Source organism: Catharus ustulatus, chromosome 17, assembly GCF_009819885.2.
Source record: "Catharus ustulatus isolate bCatUst1 chromosome 17, bCatUst1.pri.v2, whole genome shotgun sequence".
Lineage (NCBI taxonomy): Eukaryota > Metazoa > Chordata > Aves > Passeriformes > Turdidae > Catharus > Catharus ustulatus.
This window is the reverse complement of record NC_046237.1, coordinates 982,054-1,000,253: the sequence shown is the minus strand read 5'-3', so window position 1 is coordinate 1,000,253 and position 18,200 is coordinate 982,054. Positions and strand designations below refer to the sequence as shown.

Below are 18,200 nucleotides of genomic sequence, written 5' to 3'. Positions count from 1 at the left end.
GCACCCGGCTTCTTTGGGCTGCACTGAGCCAGTGCTGATCCCAGCCCTGCTGTCCCCTCCACAAGGCTCTGGAAAGCACTGAGCACACACAGAGCAGTCCCAGACAGGAGGGAGGGCAGAGCAGAACTGTCCATGTGCAGGGATGGAGAGCACTGAGCACACACAGACCAGTCCCACAGACAGGAGGGAGGGCAGAGCAGAAGTGTCCATGTGCAGGGATGGGGAGCACTGAGCACACACAGAGCAGCCCCAGACAGGAGGGAGGGCAGAGCAGAACTGTCCCTGTGCAGGGATGGGGAGCATTGAACAAACACAGAGCAGAACTCTGTGCCCAGCCCCAGAGCAGCAGGAACAAAGCCACACTCAGAGGGCTGAGCACAGCCCCAGTCTCTCCTCCCTGGGAAATGCTGACAGGGGCTGCCAAGGCAAAAGAGGTGGGGGAAACCTTTGCAAGTGCAATGGGTTTGAGTTGAAGCTGGCACTTGCAGAGATACTCACAGCAGGGATGGCTCCCCAGCAGCACCTGACACAGGTGACAGCAGGAGGGACCTGAACCTGTCCCAGGAGCAGAGCTCAGGCAATGCAGGGGTCCCTGCTCCAGGCAGGGACAGGGCCATGAGGAGAACACTGCAGGAAAACAGCCTGGTTCCCTGGCCAGGACAGAAAAATTAAACCCACCTGTTGTCAAACTTGAAAAAAAAGGATACATTCTTCCTCAGTTTGATTTATCTGACAAAGTAATTGAGAAAAAAAACATTTATTTCTATATCCATTTATTATTTTGGTCTGTAAAAATATAAGACTAATATACAACTACATCTAGCTTGATTTTTGTAAAATCAATCTTCATTCAGTGAGATACCAATGTACATTATACATTAAAGTTGTAAGAAAAATACTGATATTTGACATTTTAAACAAGTTCATTCATGTAAAAATCACATTGCAAGTAAAATTTAATTAGAAAATACATAATATTCACAAAAATACACATGTTAAAGACAGCTTGTGAGAACATTGTCCTAAATTTAATTCAGGTGTGGAAAATAACATATGATTCACAGTTAGGCTTGACTTGTCCAGTACCATCGCAGAACTTAAAAGTAAAATGCATCTTAATTCTATTAAGAATTTGTTCTTCCTATTAAGGTGCACTTAGATCTCCCAGTCACCACGGAGGAATCACTTCCCCCTCTGTGCATGAACACAACACATAACACTAGTCAAAGGAATTTTAGATTTTCATTCCATTCTGAAATAATTTGGATATCTCATAAATTAATTTATAAAATCTGGATTGAAAATACAATTTACACACACAGGATACTTAATACACAGATTACATCAATAGCAGCGTAACATCGTCAGTCATGCGCAGCATCCTCACTAGCACTTCTGCATTTCCTGCTCTCTTTAGCTATAGATAAAATCTATATAAAACAGTCAAGCCTTTAAGTATTGTCTTCCAGGGAGAAAACAGTATAGATGTTAAAAATTTAGGAGGTAGTGAATGAAAGGCTAACAATATCAGCATATTTTAAAAAACCTTATACTGAACCCAAGTATCATTTATATATAAAATTAAATTTAGCCACTCATAATCAACCATTGATCATCCCGAAGTAGCAATTTAAAAATCTTTTGTAATTAACAGTGTATGTATTAGTAAGATATGGAAGAACTTTAGAAACCTTATGGTAACTGCAGCATTAAGCAATTACATGCTGTGCAGTCTGTCATTGTAACTGTAAATACACATTTTTTAGATTTATTCTTCAAAGTTTTTATCAAGTCCCAAATGCTTAGTTTTACTCCATGTCACCAAATTTCTGTGAAACAGAATATGATCTATGTCAAAAAGAACATTATCTCACGTTTAGATTACTCAGTTTGCAGGAAAGGTCCTAGAGATGAAGTCCCATGCAGTTTGGAGCAGTTCAATTTCCACAGTCCTTAATACTGGCATAAACACAACTCAAACCACCCATGTGCCTGGCAGCACAGCAGCCTCGGGTGGGACCTGCCAGGCTCCTGGCCAGACTCAGCCCCCAGGCCATCCATCCTCCTGCAGAGCTGCAGCATCCTCGTGGAGCAGAGCAGCCCCAGAGTGATGTGCAGGAATGGAAAGGTCACAGCTGCCTCAAGTGCACTACCAGCTCACTCTGTACCTCTGACCTCTCTCCTCTCCCCATCCCAGTGCCTTTATTCCTTGGATTATTCACAATACATTCAAGTAAACCAAAGGCACAGAAGTGCAAACTAGCAGAATAATGAGTCTCACCCTCCACTGGTGAATTCATACAGGAAGGAAAGTCTTCTGACAAAGGAAAATAAAAAAGATATTTTCAAAGTAAACAATCTTCCGTAAAGAATGGAAGTGTAGAGCAGCGCTGAGAGAAAACGTGTACAGGTAAAGTCTCCATGGTGCACAATGAACATTTCTTCTGCTCATTCCACACTGAGTGGATGCAGTTACTTCATTTTTCATAATTATTAGCAAAACAAGTGAAACACTTGAAAGATCTTGCTCTTGTAAAAGATTCCAGGGCTCTCCACACACACACAGAAACCATAAATAAGTGTGACAGGAGAGCCCCTCACCTGCATTTGCAGAGTACCACTCCTGCTGTGCCCATCCTCCATAAATCCTCAGGGGGATGGATGCCTCTCTTGGCATCTTGGACTCCAGTGGCACTGGAGGTTTGAGAAAACTACTGCTCACCAATTTCAAATGTGCACTTTGTAACATCAAACAGCAGGGATTTGTTTCTGCAGCAGTGTTTGCATCATCACAAAAACCTGAAACAAACACAGGTTTAGCCTCTGATAGTCTCTGACGACTTCTACAGATGCCCTAACATTAAACTTACAGTTGGTCTCCTGTTAGTAAAGTTACCAGAGGTAGATTTTCCTCAAATAGACTGAGGGGAGAAAAAGAAAGGGGTCAGTCTCCCTTCCCACTCATCACACCTTCCCAGAGGGTGGAACACTCCCAAGCACCTGAACTGCTGCTCTGGGGAGCACAGGACACAAGTGGCAGCACCCACTGCTCCTGACAGAGGCCACAGCATCCCTGGGGAATCCTCTCCCCAGTCCTGTCAGTCCCCAGCTCACCTTCCTGCCACAGCTTCTGTTCCCAGGAGGGTTAGGCTGGGAGCCAAAGGGGTAGAGCAGGAGATACAAAAAGGGGAAGGATAACAACAATGCTAGAAGCCTCCCCTGCAGCTGTCCCAGTGAGTGCAGTGCTTACACACACACCTCTGCTCTGCAGCATCAGGACTTGTCAGTGTTTTCACACAGAGCAACACTGGAATACCCACAGCACCCAGCCAGGGGCACACAGCCCTCTGCATTTACAGAGCAGCTCCTAATCACGAATAAGTTAATATCACATGGCTCATTCTGATTTAAGACTTTTTTTAGTTCAGGGATTTAATTCAGACTGTTGTAACTTGTTCAGGTTTGAAGAAAGTCACTTTTACATAATCCAGACTCATTCCAACAAACCTTTGCTAGTAGAAATCTTTACAGTTTCTACTAGGACTGCAATTGTAACAGATTGTGTTATGCTATTTCCATAGCATTAAGTTTACATTTTATTTGTTTGCAATTTACTGGGATTAGTAACTAAATCCAATGATATTCTTAAATATGGCAAACTAAAATGAGAACAGGTCATTGATGCATTAGTGTTAAGACTTTCACATTTGAATTTCAAAATCAGAGCAATTAAAAGCAGTAATGGTGCCTGACTAACGAGCCTGTGGTTGCACATTCACTCACAGAGAACTGTGCCCTCCAAAGCCCCGGTGCAGGTGCTGCCCACAGAGCGCTGCTGTCCCTGTGTCACCTCCCCAGCTCTGCCAGCCCAGCTCTGCTCTCTCCCAGTTCCTCCTGCCCAGAGCCCACACAGCAGCAGCCAGGACAGCATGAGGGGGCTGGAGCAGCTCCATCACACCAGAGCAGCACTTCAGAGGAACACCAGCTGAAACCACAGTCCATGAGACATCCTCACACATGAGGAGGTTTACTTCTACAGAACCAGTAGTATACGGCATTAAAAAAATAATAAAAATCAAGTACCTTTAGAAGAAAGCTCACAGTCATCTCTTAGCTATCCTTCATTCTCAATTTAAATCTTCCTCATTCAATTTTAGCTATTTATCAATTATCATCCAGCTTTGTGAATTATTTACATTGAAGTGCAGAATTAATGAAGTTAGTCAACTTACGTGATTTTGAATTTTCTCATATTTACTTTTTTCCCTCCTTTAATCTAACTGCAGTGCTTGGTAGATGGAGAGGTATAAAATGTGTTACATATTAAGCCCAATTAAAACATGTATGGCATCCTTACTTATCTGAAGTACACCAATGTCATTTCATAGTGTAATTATAGTTCCATCTTCTTCTAAGGACTTACGGCCCTGCTCTGGTACTTCATACTCCATGCTAATGCTGCCTGCTGAGTGATTCAAGTTCATGTCACTGGAAGGGAGGAACCCATTCTGTGTGGACTCATGGAGGAGTTCGATTTGTGACAAGGATTCTATGCTTTCGCTGGTGGGCGCAGCTTTGGGGATCTGCTGCGGCTCACCGCTGTCTTCAATGATAATGTCCTCCTCATCACTCTCCTCCTCTCCCTGCAGATTGCCCAGGATGTTGGGGGTGCTGCTGGGCAGGCTGGACTCGGTGGACTGGCCGGAGCTGCCCGAAGTCCGACTGTTCCTCACCACGTTGTTCCTCTGGTTGGCGGGTCGGACCGTGATGATCAGGTTGCGGCTGTTCGCAATCATCATGTCTGTAACTTGATCCAGGCTCTTTCCCGACACCTCGATGCCGTTCACCTCCAGCACCTCGTCATTGACAGCCAGCAGCCCCGTGCTCTGAGCCAGCCCCCCGGGGACCAGCCTGGAGATGAAGATGCCCGGCACCTTCTCCAGGCCGTGCGGGGTGACCCTGACGCTGGAGCCGTCGCGGATGTAGAAGCCCAGCGGTTTGTCGGTGCCGTACTTGTAGAGCCGCACCCTGCGGTGGGTCTCGGGCAGAATGTCCACGTCGATGATGGAGGACACGGGCCTGAAGTCCTGGGGCATGCTGATGACAATGTGGGGCTTCTTCTTGTGGTTATCTGGGCGTAGCACGTTGGATAAGACGTTCTTCTTCCTGGTCATGGTGTCTGTCCCGAAGGCACTGTAGTCTGCATCTTCTGTAAGAGAGAGCACATGGGGATCAGAGCGGGCACAGGTGACACTCTGCATGTCAGCTCTGCACAGGCAAACTGCCCAGCTAGAAGCTGTCAGCCTCACTAGCACAGAAACCCTTCACAGAAACCCTTCTCTCCACTCAGGAAACAAAAGCTTTAATGTTACGAGATTCAAAGTTTGGAATACTTTTGGTTTTCTTCTACTGAAGGAAAGAGTGAGCACAAAAGGAATTAAAGTAAGCTAGCAGCAGCACACACAAAGAGCTACAGCTGCCTGAGAAAGGGTAGAATGGAAAGAGTGAGTACATTCCTAGAAACATTTTAATTTTATTCAGAGTAATTCCACTTGCTAGTTTTCTCTCCTCAGGTTTCAGATCATTGGAAAAGAAAGAATGAAAAAGGGAAAGCAGCCAGTGTGCCTATTATTGCCTAGTTACTGGGAGCCAGCCAAGTGACCTGGATTCAAACTCCAGAAAGCTTATTCCATTCTGCACTCTTCCCTGCCCCCACGCCATGTAGGTAAAATGGCTGTGGAGCAGAAACAAAGAGACCTTGCACACAAATACTTCAAGCAAAACTGTTCATGCAAGCCATGCTGTAACTGCCACAACTTGATGCAGGAACAGGCAAATGGCTTAGAGCTTAAAAAAATCCAAAAGAAAATATATTAGTCCTACAACTACTTGTAAGGGATGAGAAAATGTGTTCTGTGAAAGCAATACTGATCTCTGAAATGCTTATTTACCAAAGGTTCCAGTTTTCTTCTTCATATGCAATAACTCACCAAAAAGAATGAACCTAAATACGTTCAGACCTGATCTTCCTCAGATTTTCACACATCTTTGTTCTACAGGGAAAAACTCCCAATGATCCCACAGACCTGGACTGCACTAACCCTAGGACCCAGGGAAGTTGGGATTTCTTTGTTTTATCCCAATTAGAGGCCATTGGTACAGCCAAGAAAGTGGAAGAATGGCTATACATTTCAATCTGTGCACTGGGCTGACTGTGGCAATGCTGCCCTGGTGGCATTTCAGGACAGCTGCCAGCTGCTGAGGAAATCAATGAGTGCACTTGTTCCTGGGGCTGAGAGATACAGACATGAACCCCTCAGATTTGGACTCCTCAGATGCTTTAAGCAAAACAGAACAGAAAATATTCCTGGAGCAACAGGCCAGCACTACTGCAGCATTAACACCAACAACAGTGCTCTGGCTGCTCCAGGAAGGCAGCCTGGGACCTGCTACTCTAAAAGATAAAGAACAAAAGGAAAAGAAACAAATTTAAATTAGCCCACAAAAAACCTCAAAGGGATTTATTGTCAACTCCTGGCTTGTGTGTACACAATAGTTCATCAACATGTTTTAGAAAAATGTGTCCTGATGGCCTCATTTACATTTCTTTTTTATTTCCTTTGTTTAAAAAAATAATTACACCCTAAGGAAGGCAAAGCTCTTGCTTAGTTGCTTGCTAAACACAGAGCATCTTTTGCACTGATGTTTACAGCTAAAGTTGTACAACAGTTTAATTCACACAACCAGGAGTTATTTCTGAAAATACCTGATTGACACAGCCCTATTACAGCCCGAAGTCACTTCCACAGCAATCTCAGTTACACTGGAATTGAAGGTTTAATTAATGTAATACTAGATCTTAACATCAAGCACAAAGGCTTCAAAAATAGCCTAAAAACTGATCTTCACATGTCTGAGAGTGTTAGGTCAGTTGTGTTGAAGAGTTGGTGCATTAAAAAACAATTCAACCTCCCCAACCAAAGCATTTTAACAGGTGAACTGTGTCTGAAGTGACACCTGCAAAAATGCAAACTCATTTTCTCTTAGAGGGCCTTTGGGATGTCTAAGATCAGCTGGTTAAACCCTGCACTCCACTGCTGACAAACTAACATGCTGACTCTGCAGACAACATGGGGCAATTCTTTTCATGTTTGCTAAAAATTTATCATCAAAGAAAAAAGTGAGAGAAGTTTTGCCCTTATCTCTCCCGACAACCCATCCAACCAGTTTCCAGTTAGACATCTGGTGTTTCATTGAAAGGATTTTTGCAATTCAATGAGGTGCAACAACATCTCTCTTTTTTTATTTAGAACTACAATTGTTTACAAAACAACCTGGAAAGGACAAATGTGAAAGCAGATCCTAGACAGGTCTTGCTTTAAATCCAAGGTAACACTGCGCTGCTCCTGCTCAAGTGCAAGGTGCTGCTGCCAGCCCCAGGACATGGCACCCACAGCCTGGAGCCAGCCAGGCACTCTGCTCTGCTTTTAGTGCAGCAGCTGCTTAGGAAAAGACAGCAGAGAACAGGACAGCAAGGCTTTGTCAGGACTGGTTTTCTCATGAGTGCTGTCCCACGTGCATTGCAACATTAAATGGAATTCAGCTGGTGGGGTTTTCTCCCTAAATTCGAAGTGCACACATCCAGAGAATCAGACAGACTCGGTGATATTTTACCCACTCTGTCAGATCAGATATGTAAAGCATTCAGTGATCCCTGTAAGGCTTCTTCACCTTCATGGCAGGCCACACACCCTGTGTGAACTGGATATACAAACACATTTATTACATCCAAGTGGATCTATCATTTCCTGTAAATGATCAAAGACAGTTTGTGCTCTTTGCTCAAGTTCGATTTAGAACTGTTCCCAACTTCCTTCACAGAAACCTGCCTGCCTTCCACAACTATCAGTTGGTAACTTCTGTCCAAATCAATTTTTCCAGTTAGCAGAGAAACATGAAAATCAGTTCCAACAGGACTGGCTTCGAAAGAAATACTATGGAAATGTCTGCATGTGAAATAACAGATTCAAAAGGGTGCTTTAAACAAAAACTAAGAGCAGAAAAACATTGCTTGGGAAAGAGAGGAACTTCAAAAGTCTCTTTCAGAAGACAAATATACAATCAGAAATCTTAAATTGAGCAGGTGCTTTTCTTTTTAGTAACATTAAGTTACAGAACACATGGCTGAAATAAAAGCATCCCAAAACTGCAAGCCAGATGTCAAAACATTTAAGAGACTCTGACATGCCAGTGGGGTTTTTTTCATTGTAACTGCTCTTAATAGTTTAATAATTCAGAACTAGCACGAACCTTAAGATAGACAGTTAAGGTTAGAGAATTTGTGAGGAAAAAAAAAACAGTGAAAGGTTGATAAGCTCATGTCCCCAAATCTCAGCAGAACAGCCCACTCTGGGTAACCTCTCTTCCACTGCTGAACAAGTTTTCTAAAGCAATACTCTCAAGTACAAAGGCATCTTTGTTCTGGCACCTCACTAATCAGTTTAAAGCCCCGGCAAAAATATTTTGGCCTGAAGCCAAAGGACAAGGTGTTAAGTGCAGACAGTGTGAAGGAGAACGTCCACACGGTGCAGGAAGGATTTCTGCCCCCAGCACCTTCAAGGTGGCACCAATCTGTACAGACTTATTACATGAAATTGAAAACAAAAGCCCACAAATGCCAAATCTGGTTGCAATTTAATGTTATTGAAGACAGATTTTAAAAATATTTTCCTGAGCCATTTGCAAATCAATGTAGAGCTACCCCTTTAAAATTAAATTTTCATAGCCCCCAGGGTAGTTAGTGTATTGGAGCAGAGATGCAATTTAGCAATTTCAAATAGGACCCAACAAATCTCCTCTTATTTAGTCACAGAATATAACAAAATATGGTTTTAGGAAACCAACCTGTGTTTCTAGGAAGAGCCCTCAGAATAGCTAGGCTAGTCTAAAGAGCTGCTTTTAAATTCAACTGCTCTTACTTCTCACCAAAGCAAAGCTTCTCAGCGACAAAGTCTCTCTCAAGAGGCACAAGTGGATTAATCCAAGAACCCACTTCTCACTAAATACAGCCACATCCATGCAGAGCTTGCAGGAGCTGGATATTGTCATTCAGAATGCTGCAAGGGACTGTTAGGGATATTTTAATGAAATGGAACTCCTGTTATCTCTACTGTTCCTGTATTTGCAATGCAAAGTTCCCCACACCAAGCTGCCCTGCAGCCTGTGCAGACTGCTCCCCTCCATGCTCTCTTCAGAAAGGTTTTTCTCACAGACAGAGTGACTCCCATACATCTGGATTTAATCACAACACATCAGTTTAACCTTTAAATACCAGATGTCAACAGTACCTGTTAATCTGTTAAACTGCAGGATGAAATTCCAGTGAGGAATGTTTTCTGCAAGCTCACAGCCAATCCTGACTTGTGCAACATCAAGGCCCAGTTTGGATTTAGCACTGGAGCAGTTTATAAAGTATTTTAAAGGAATTTGGTGAAATACAGTTAGAGGAGTCTAAGGTGAATAATGTGATTCCATTACAGGATCTCTAGGTATTTTACCACATCAACCAAGCCACATACATGTTCAGGACAAACAGCTTTCAGAAACGAGGAGTAAAAATCAAAGAGGAAAGAAAAGAGTTCTTACTCTGGCATAACATTTTCCAAATTCTGGAGTCCCATTATCACAACCACTGCTTATTAACAAAAGCAAAAGCACCCTGCAGCTCCCATTTGAACCCCTCAAGGTGTTCCCTGGATGCAGTACACTAAGTTAACACTATTTACATTAGATTTCACTGCAGCCTGTTCATACCTCAAGTTAGCCTTGCACAAATTACATGCACTTTCTAAACAGTTAAAGGCAATATGAGAAAAATTTCATATATTATAAGGCATCAAAACACTTTCTTCCCCACACTGGGTTTTTGTCAAAGATCTTCAATTCCCAACTACTGCTGCTGGAAATATAAAAGAAGTCAAAGTTCCATTACAAAACCCACCACAAAAACTTTTCAGCTGATTTAAGAGAATTCATGAAAACCAGAAGCAGCCTTGCAGGGGGAAAAGTAACTTGTGTCACTTATTATAGTTCCAAATCAGCCCCATCAATAGCAGGTATTTGCTCAGACATTTCCATTCCAGAGGCAGAGCCAGTAAGGTTGCAGCAATTTGTGAATTAAGCACACTTAAAGCATGCTGCACAATATATGAGCCATCCCTAATTCCACCAATCCAGCCTTGGTTATATGCAAATCATCACAAATAAAATAGAGAATGAAGTTATTTCTGTATTTTCTGCATATCTACTCTATCTGGCAAAGATGCCAGTGAAGGTAAAGCCTCAATTTCATCAGCAGAGGAGATGAGTGTGATCATAACTAATTCCCACCAAAGTGCAGTGGGGACTGTGGTGCCAGCCTGGGCTCTTTACTCCCTCAAACTCCCCAGGCAGGAGGCTCTTGTGCCCAAGGGAGGGCACTGACACATGGCACTTTCTACACAGCTCTTCCTGCTCATCCTTTCTTGTTCTGATAACTCAAATGGATTAATCTTCTACTTTTGTGCATTACATCAACTCCTGGCACCAGAGCAGTAACAAATAATCCACCTGGATCAAATCAAGGGAAATGATGATAGGAAGCTAAAAAAGCATTGCAAGTGTAACACTAGAACAGGCAACATCAGACCTGTCACACCAGGAACAATCTAAAAACATATGGTGTTAAAATATAAACTGAATAATCCCAGTCTGACAAAGTGGCTTATCCCTTCCTGTCATATGGCTCCTGCAGGGGATTAGATGGAATCACAGGCCTTGTCTCCCTCCAGGTTCTGCTAAAGCAAGTGGTTCATGCCTTTGGCATTCCAGCACTGAGAACACAGCCTCAGCATCCATACCACCAACACCAACACACACATGTGTGCCAGCACTCAGCCCCTGCCAAGAGCCACACTGCTTATGAGCTTTGGGATTGTGTCAGGCTCTTGTGGAGCTGTTCCCTTTCTGGAGTGGGAGTTGATAAAAGGCTCTGATGCCCAAGCATTTCCTAAGGAAAAGATGCCTGTCTAAGCAACAACCAGGAACACCACCTCAAGAACAAATACAAACTTCTAATTGGATTTTTTCCCTTCATAAACAAAAGCAGACAGTAGGAACACACAACCAGAGCAGACATACTACTTCTAAAGGCAAACCAACAAACCAAGCAGCCCTCACTGCTGAGGTTTGCTAACTGAAATAAGCTTGTCAATTGAAAACTTCAAAACGTTTTATTAGCAAAGTGTGATGAGAGTAGCATATTACAAAGTTAGTCTTGAATTTATACTTTAACACTGCATTTAACATTTCATGTAATAACATTTTTTATATTACTTTCCATCCTGTAATGTTGTCTCTTCTTGTCTGATCAAGATTGGAATTTTAAGTGAAAAGTACCCAACACAGAGAGCAGAAAACCTCAGAGGTCAAAAGTTTATTTTCATTTGCTTACATAAAACCAGGAAGAAGCATTAGCTAGAGATTTAACTTGACTTTAACTCAACTAAATATAAGCAAAATCACAAAGTATAACTAGGTTGCCTGAAGAAGCCCTTGCAAGAGAGACAAGTTGTGAATACCTTTCATGTCCCATAATTATTATGGAATTTGACATGATGAAATTGGACTGAAGGGTTTGTTCCTCCATACATCACACTGTAACTGGACAAACAGATGGTTCACATTCTTCAAGGGCCCTTACCTTTTCTCTGAATGAAAATCCTGAGCAGAGGATTGGCTGTAGAAACTGCTTTGTGGTAATTGTCATCATTATTGATGGGCAGCAGGTCTCCATGAATGTCCGTGTACCCCACCAGAACATCCACGTTGGGGATCTTGTGCACGTGTTGCAGTAATCCATAGAACTCCTCAAACTTGCCAGGTTTGGATCTCTCCAGAGAAAATCGTCGAAATTCCGCCCCAAACTACAACAAAGTACATCATACATCATGAATATGGAAGCAGCAGAATTATTTTATCTAAACCAGCAATGTTACAGAATTAAAAGTGCACTAAAAACTACAACAAACAATTCTGACATGATATAAAACAGTCAGTTACAAGTTTTTTCCCCTAAAGCTCTAACTAGTTCTGTACCTGGTAAAGGTGTACAAGGCTGTTTCATTGCTCCATTTAAGGAACAAATTATCAGCAGTAAGGTGACAAACCCAAACCATGCAGAGATTCCTGCAGATTCCCCATGGCCAAGGCACAGAAGTGAGGCAGCACTGCTGTGACAACCCCAACCAGCGCTGTGATTAACACCCTGTGGTATGTGACCACCTGGAATTTGGATGCAAGAACTACCAGTGCCCTTGAGAACAGATTGTTGCTCAACTGTGGCTCACCCACGGCAGGCTGAGCAGCCCTCACTCCCCCAGCTGCTGGGGCAGGAAGTGAAAATGCCACTGGCATGTGGGGAGCACAGAGAACTCCCACGTGCAGCCCAGCTCTGGGGAGAGAGGTAACAGAGACAACCAGCCACCACCTCCCAGAGCATTCAGCAGATTTGCCTGCAGGAGCAAAGCTCAAATCTTCATTGCAACAGTCTTTTAAATCAGGGCTCTATCCAGGGTGTAGAATCTGGATATTCCAAATTTGGCAATATGAAAAAAAAAATTTAGTCACTAACACTACTTTCAGGGGTAGGGTTTGCTTATAGTCAACATAATCACTCAATAAAAAAACCTACTCACAAATCTACTCGAGCTCAGTCTCCTAAATCATCTCGAAAGCAAACACTTATTAAAACATGTTGCTTATTAAGGCAATGAAACAGTGGGGGTAGGCAGGAGACTCAACTGAGAGCCAAGAAAAGGATGAGCATTTGATGTAGACTAGACAAATTGTGATTTTTAGCACACATAGCTAGTACAATGTTGGTGTTCTGCCTTAAAAAGGGCATGACCCAAAGCAAACAGAATATTGGATAAAAATTACTCCAAATCCTCCATATCAGGCACACACACAGCATACCAGAGATGTCAAAAGGAATTCAGAGATAGCAGCAGCCAGGTTACAAAAACCAGAACAGATTGCATATGACTCAAAAGGATAATAAGCTAATAATTCAAAAAGCCTCAGCTGGCTGGGGTTTTTGTGTGTGAATTCTATTGCTGACCTACAGCGAAAATAAAGACTCTAAATAACTTCTTTAGCAAGTTCAGTTTTAAGCAGAGCAGAAGGACACGTGGACAAAATGCTCTGAGTGCAAGCTGGAGGCTCAGTATCACATATTTAGGTGTGTGTTACACACAGGAGGTGTGGAGGTGCACTTTACCTCACTGATAACAATCTTCTGCAGAATAAAAGCCTCGCAGCTCTCACACACAAAGGACTGAAAATCGGGAGACAAGGACCTCGTTGTTAGCACATTAACACCAGCTCACTCAAAAGAAGCTACACCTTCAACACCCCACCTTCCTCCAAAAGCTCCAAATAAAGGAATTATCTGGGAACATTCCTGCCCTAAAACACCGCAATTACCCTGGCATTAACTAACAAGGCAGAAGAGATGATTCATACCTGCTTACAAACAAAAGCCCAGCCCACAGGAGGAACTCCCATCACGTCACAGCTCAATCATGACATCAGTGACTTCATCCTGCCTGATCCTTCCCCACCGCGCACGGCAGCAATCGAAATTGTTTGGCTTTCGAGGATTACAGTTTAAACATAATTCAGTAATAAAAGTTTAAAAAGCCAACAACCTCACCCTCAGGTTGGAATAATGTTGAATCTTAGCACAGCAAGCAAAGGGCCAGATTTTCAAACGTCTGATTTTTTTTTTTCCCCCACGTTATTTCACACATATTTGGTGCAAATACCAAGAGACTCAATAACCCACTCGCATTTCCTAACACAGTGTGCTCAAGACTATTAGAAAGCAGGTAAAAGACAAGTCCAACTGTGCAATTCCATTATTTGAATCCCTGCTATATCTGCATTTTCTATCAGGTGCTGCTCTCCATCCCATGGAACAGGCCTGCAGTTGAGACAGAGATGAGACACTGGAGCAGTAACTTAAGCAGAGAAGGCTCCTTGCCACCTGAGCTCTTTCCAAGCCCGTGCTGTTCCCCTGAAACTCCCCCGGGAGAGGCAGGGGAGCCATGGCAGCACACCAGGAAGGCACAGGGGATACTCACTTAACACTCATTTATGGATCACGCTTTTCAGTCCTCTGAAACACAGCACAGAGCTGCTCTTTGCAAGTCTCCATCACAGGATGTGAGCTGCACTGACCTTCTCTGGCTTACCAGTTACCAGAAAAATGTTATTCCAAGTCATGAGAAAGGGGGAAAACCTGAATTTTCATATATAGAGAACCAGAAGCTTATTTTGGGGTTTCCACACCATCACTAGGAACTCTGGTCTGGGGTATAAAGTTTTATTCCCCTTGGCAAGAAAATGGGCAGAGTGGAATTCAAGTACTATGGGGAATGGCCAGGGCAAGCTGAGAGCAGTTACCCAAACTGAATAAACTAAACTAACAAAAGGACTGTGCTCATGTAACTGCAACCACAGTTGGGCTGTGCTGGCCCAGCCTTGTCAGCTGAGGCACAATTATTGATCTGGAATATCTAAATAAAGAGCTGTACATCACTGAGCAGCCTTCAAAGCCCAGGCCACTCCACAAGAATGGCTCCCTCCACGTCCCACACAGGCCTTTCTTCTTTCTCTTCAGACCTGCTCATTTTCATAGAAGGAAGATGACTCCTCTGCGATATTAAATTGAGGTGCTAATAAATAATGCATTAGCAACAAGTAGCTCTAAGAATGCCTTGAATCTTGCTCTGTAATATGCACTTGAGGGACAATCCCTATTCATTAGGGCTACACTGCTCTCTGCAAACACCAGGAACACATCACATGGCTGATTCCCTAGAATATTTTAAATCAAGGAAAACACACAGCAGGTAAACAGTAAACCTGGAGTTTTGGGCTGAGGAAACAAGTGATTTGGGTTTGTAGGTACTGATCATTTTCAACCTTGTAAGAGCTTAAATAAATTGCACATCACAGTACTAACTTAACTGGTATTTGAAATAACAGCTACCAGATATTCCTGTGCTTGCAGGTTTAGGCCACATGAAACATGAACACTTTAAAGAAATCATCCACACTCAAGCTGCAGAGACCAACCACACACTCCCAGAAGTTCCAGCACCATGATGTGCTATCCTTAAACATGCACAGAGCTCAGGTCCTGCACTGCTGCTGGAACACTGCACTAGCAGCAAAGGAGGGACAGAACACAGCCTGCTCCCCACTTCAAAAAACAACCCAAGAGATCCACGTGTCCACCACTGGAAAACACATTCCCATGTGGACGCACTTACAATCCACCTAGGCAGTGAAAAAGGGGTTTTAACACTTACTTAACAGTGAAGCTCCACCTCATACTGTACACACAACAGTTTTACAATTGGAAGATATTACAAATATAAAGCAGAACAAAAAAAAAATCCAATTTCTCTCAGAATATCAAAGCTTTGTCAGAAAAACTTTGCCTAACAAGCAAATAAAAATTAAGACTAGAAATGTGGATGCACGCACGGGAGAATTTACAGAGCTGGGCAAAGAGCGGTGATCACCTGAGAGCGGTGATCTCTGCGGGAACACGCAGGTACACACTCCTGAAACACTGCCAGGGTAAAAGTCTCTCGGGGCTCTGAGACAAGGCAAACTCCACCATGGATAAGCCAGCCAGGGCTCGCCGCACCTCCAAGGAAAGCCTATGCTGTGCCCCACAAAAAGCTACAGAAAGGCATAATCATTAAGGGGAAAAAAGGTAACTACAGAAACAGTCACTAACAAACGCACTCACTGCAATTCGGACAAAGAGCGGGTTTTGTTTGATGCTTGCGAATTATCACAGAGCTGTCAGGGCTGGAGGGACCTCTGCAGATGATGCATTCCACTCGCCAAGCATGTCTCCAAACACCTCTTTCGGCCCATTGACCTCACACCATCCCCGTAACACAAATTCCTCTATAGGTCTTTTAGTACGCCCAGAAACTTAGGGGCCAACTCCGCTTACCATTTTTAAAATTAAACCACTATTCTTTCCCCCGGCAGGCAGCAAGCCCCAGGGCGGGCAGGGGCCGGGCTGGCGCGGGCACAGGTGCGGCGGGGCCCGCCCGAGCCCGGGGCCCTGCGGAGCGCTCAGGGCCCGCCGGGGCCCCTCGGGCAGGTGAGTCAGCAGCTGGCCCTGTCCCTGTCCCCGTCCTGTCCCCGCCGCGACACCGCGGCCCCACAGGGTCGGCCCGCTCCTTCCCCCCGCGCCCGCGGCCCTCAGGCGGCGGCGGCGGCTCCCACCTTGCTCTTCACCTCCATGGTGCCCAGGCCGCGGCTGCCCGCGGCCCCGCGCTGAGCCCGGTTCATGCCGAGCTGCGTCCGCTGCTCTCGCTCCTCTGTCCGCCGGAGCGCTGCGGGACGGGCAGCGGCACGGCCCAGCCAAGAGCCCCCGGTAGCCGCGGCCGCTCCGCCGCCTCCGCCGTCAGCGCGGCCGGGCCGGGGCGGGGCCGCGCGGCTCCGGCACCTGCCGGGACCGGGCCGGGGCGGGGCCGCGCCTGCGCCGCCTCCGCGGGGCCGCGCACGGGCGGGGCGCGCACCTGCAGCCGCGGCGCAAGATGGAGGCGGCGGTGCGGGAGCGCTGCGGAGCGGTGTGGGGCTCTGTGCTCCTGCCTCCGCAGCCGTGCGGGGCTCTGTGCTCCTGCCCCCGCAGCGGGTGCGGGCTGTGCCGCAGCCCCGGGGCTGTGCGAGCACGGGGCTGGAGCGCGGCTCCGCTCCCGCTGCCTCCTCAGGCACCTCCCGGCCCGGGGCGCCGCCATCGCGCACCGCGCATCCTCCCGCGGCCCTCAGGAGCCTCCGTGGGGGTTCCTGCACAGCCTGAGGAGCCAGCTCTGAGACCAACCCTGACAGCAGCCCTGACACCAACCTTGACCCTAACCCTCACAGCCCTCAGGAGCCTCCATGCTGAACTCCTGGTCCTGCACAGCCCTGAGGAGCCAGCCCTGACACCAGCCCTGACCCCAGCCCTGACACCAACCCTTCCACAGCCCTGACACTAACCCTGACACCAGCCCTCCCACAGCCCTGAGGAGCCAACCCTGGCCCTAACCCTTGGGCAGCCCTCAGGAGCCTCCATGCTGAACTCCTGCTCCTGCACAGCCCTGAGGAGCCAGCCCTGAACACCAGTCCTGACACCAGCCCTGACCCTAACCCTTCCACAGCCCTGAGGAGCCAGCCCTGACCCGAACCCTTGGGCAGCCCTCAGGAGCCTCCACGCTGAACTCCTGCTCCTGCACAACCCTGAGAACAGCCCTCAGGAGCCTCCACGCTGAACTCCTGCTCCTGCACAACCCTGAGGAGCCAGCCCTGGCACTAACCCTGCCACCAGCCCTGGCACTAACCCTGAGGAGCCAGCCCTGGCACTAACCCTGCCACCAGCCCTGGCACTAACCCTGAGGAGCCAGCCCTGGCACCAGCCCTGACCCCAGCCCTGACACCAACCCTCCCAGAGCCCTGACCCCAGCCCTCTCCCATCCCCAGGAGCTGCCATCCCACAGCCCTGCTCCCCTCACAGCCCCGGTCAGGCTGCCCTGAAGGCTCAGACCCCTCAGACATGGAGCTTGGGGATGGACTGAAGGATCTCCAGGCAAAGATCCCCCTCCAACCCCAGCGATTCTGCCATTCACGGATCTTGGTGTGTAACACACGAACCACACCAGTGTTAGTTGGTGTTTGCACATTACACAAACAAACCTTGGCCAGACAGAAATTTTGAAGTCTCCCTCTCAGGATGTGGCTCTGTGTCCATCCTGAATGTAAAAGTGTTCATGGAGCTTGTTTTCATTTTAGTCACAAATAAAATGGCAGGATGGTAATGTCAGAGCTAACCTTCCCTATTGTATTCATTCTGAGATAAAGTGTGTTCATTTAAAGACCAGTTAAGCTACCCTGACAAAAGTACAAAATCCATGAGTGAAGAGACTGTAAACTGTCGGGAGGAAATAAAAAAGGACTTCTCACGTGTGTTTGGGCAAGAACATGTACATTAATCTCATTATGTCAACAGACCTTTGAATTACAAGTCTCTCTGTAATCTATAAATCTGAAGAAGAGAAGCTGGTGAGAGGTTTCCTCATGCAGATCTTGTG

At 45.8% G+C, this 18,200-nt stretch overlaps 1 protein-coding gene across 1 annotated transcript; it reads right to left on the bottom strand.

The window, feature by feature from the left end:
- Window positions 1-756: 756 nt before the first annotated feature.
- PARD6B (par-6 family cell polarity regulator beta) lies at window positions 757-16,512 on the bottom strand. Its single transcript, XM_033075171.1, has 3 exons — window positions 16,357-16,512; window positions 11,741-11,963; window positions 757-5,209 (listed from the first exon to the last, which is right to left on the bottom strand). Exons 1-3 carry the CDS (start codon window positions 16,420-16,422, stop codon window positions 4,383-4,385), a joined length of 1,116 nt encoding a protein of 371 aa, XP_032931062.1. The 5' UTR covers window positions 16,423-16,512; the 3' UTR covers window positions 757-4,382.
- Between the last annotated feature and the right edge of the window lie 1,688 nt (window positions 16,513-18,200).